We start from the raw sequence: 1,841 nt of genomic DNA on the forward strand, positions 1-1,841 counted from the left end.
GGGGAGCAGTCGTAAAAATAAAAGTCATTGACTCAATTTTGGAAATGCCGCACACACGACGAAGACCAAGATTCCGACGGACCAAGACCCCTCTGAAAAAACAACAAAAAATCAACAAGAAAAAAATGTGAAAGAGGCGGAGGCACCGGGGGGCGTGCCAGCAGGCGCTTGTGATTATCCTTTCGCACGTTCGGCGTTGCTTAACAAATCATAAATATGGCCCGGACCCGTCGCCGGTCCAGTGTTATTGATGGTGGTCGCTGTTCACAAAAAAAGGGGAAAAACCACAAGGCAGCGAAGGCTGAGAAGGCTGAGAAGGCTGTGAAGATGAGCAGGCAGAGAAGACGAGGACCAGGTTTCCACCTTTTTTTTATGGGGGCCCCCAGCTTGAGGCCCCAATTCTCCACCAGAGACTTGGAGCTTCGGCTTCAATCATTTAATAAGCGCTGCCTGCGTTGTTGGTTGTTGTTTTGGGCCACGACAAAGGAGCCTTCCGCCATGTTATTAACTTATTCATAACAATAACGAGAGCAGCAGCAGCAGCAGCAGCTGGAGAAGGAGCTGGGTTATGGGTTGCAAGATGGAGCCAGCTAGATGATGTTACATCCTAACCCCCGGATCTCTCGTGGTCTGTTTCCCGCAGACATCCTGCGGATGTCTCGCCGGCAGAGCTGAGACCTGAGAGGGTGTCTGTGGGCAAGATTCCTCGGTGGATCCAATGGCGTTTTTCACTGGCTCTACGTGTGCTCTGTGACCTCTCAATGATAGCCCAATGGGATTAACAACTTCTCTAGATCATCTTCCTCAAAGGGCGTGACATGGCGAAGCCAACCCTGACACGGGGACGTCTTACCAGCGATTGCTGCTGCGGAGTGGAGATTCCCTGATGGCAATCCTCTGTGGCCACCAAAGATCCTATATAGAAGAAATATATATATATTCTATATGTCCTAGCATATGAGGAAAACCTACCCGTGTTGCCCTGATTGAGACTACGGAACCTAATGCCCGCTGTTTGGCTGCCTTTGAACTCCGACTCCGACGAGGCGGGTTCCACGTCCAGAGCCTCCTTTTTACTGGTCTGGTGGAGCCATAGGGTACGTGGATCTCGCAGGAACTCGTCGTTAAAGAGCAGTCGGTCCAGCTCATCGATTTCGCGGCACAGTCGCCGATGGTGGCTCAAACAGCGGCTAAGGCCAGCGTTCACCCTGCGGATCACTCTTGAATTTTGCATCCTTTCCTGGGGCCAATCTGTTGAATGACTGAATGACTGACTGACTCTTGACTGTTGTTGACTTTTGACTGAGAATTTTCAACTGAGCTGGGAATAGTTGAGGCCGCCCCGATCGTTTCCATCTGGCCTGCTGTGTGTGCTGTATTCGGGAATCGATCCCTGCTGCGTATCCTGCATATTTGAACAGTGAGTGTGCAGGAGTTCATCAATCACTTTGAATCGAACGATGATAAGTTATGGTTCCCTCACTCTCTCTCTGAGTTGTGAGACTAAGACTCACTTGGTAGTGGCTTCAAGGTGTCCCCAAGTCAATCCAAGTTATTGTTTCACTAATTAAAACACTCAAATTGTAACCTTAGTGGGTTAAGCGGATTTGTGTAGAGAGTCTCGAGTTTTGAGTGTCTGAAATGCAGGGATGCAAGGATCCTGGGACTGCCTAATTGCTGCTCGAAACCAGGTGTATGTGTGCGTGTGTAAAAGTCAGGACTTATCAGACAATAAAAGGGAAGCCAAGTGAGCGACACTTGATCCTAGGATCCTAGACCCTGTTCCTCCTTTCCCTATGTGTGTGTGTGTGTGTGTGTCTATATCTGGGCTGGCCCATCTC

The 1,841-nt window shown here is 49.6% G+C and overlaps 1 protein-coding gene across 1 annotated transcript; it reads right to left on the minus strand.

Annotated features, from left to right (window-relative positions):
• Nucleotides 1–421: 421 nt before the first annotated feature.
• LOC110176068 (uncharacterized) lies at nt 422–1,371 on the minus strand. Its single transcript, XM_020942290.2, has 2 exons — nt 973–1,371; nt 422–915 (listed from the first exon to the last, which is right to left on the minus strand). The coding sequence occupies exons 1-2, from the start codon at nt 1,232–1,234 to the stop codon at nt 791–793; spliced, it is 387 nt and encodes a 128-aa protein (XP_020797949.1). The 5' UTR covers nt 1,235–1,371; the 3' UTR covers nt 422–790.
• Nucleotides 1,372–1,841: the final 470 nt, after the last annotated feature.

The sequence above is a fragment of the Drosophila serrata genome, unplaced genomic scaffold (assembly GCF_035046125.1).
Source record: "Drosophila serrata isolate PLE 108 unplaced genomic scaffold, ASM3504612v1 contig_293, whole genome shotgun sequence".
NCBI classification, from domain to species: Eukaryota; Metazoa; Arthropoda; class Insecta; order Diptera; family Drosophilidae; genus Drosophila; species Drosophila serrata.

Excerpts from the sequence above, each read along its gene's own strand:
- LOC110176068 (XM_020942290.2), bottom strand. The coding sequence starts at position 1,234 with ATGCAAAATTCAAGAGTGATCCGCAGGGTGAACGCTGGCCTTAGCCGC. Across the intron at positions 916-972 it reads TCTCAATCAGGGCAACACGG|GATCTTTGGTGGCCACAGAG; the intron begins GTAGGTTTTCCT and ends TCTTCTATATAG.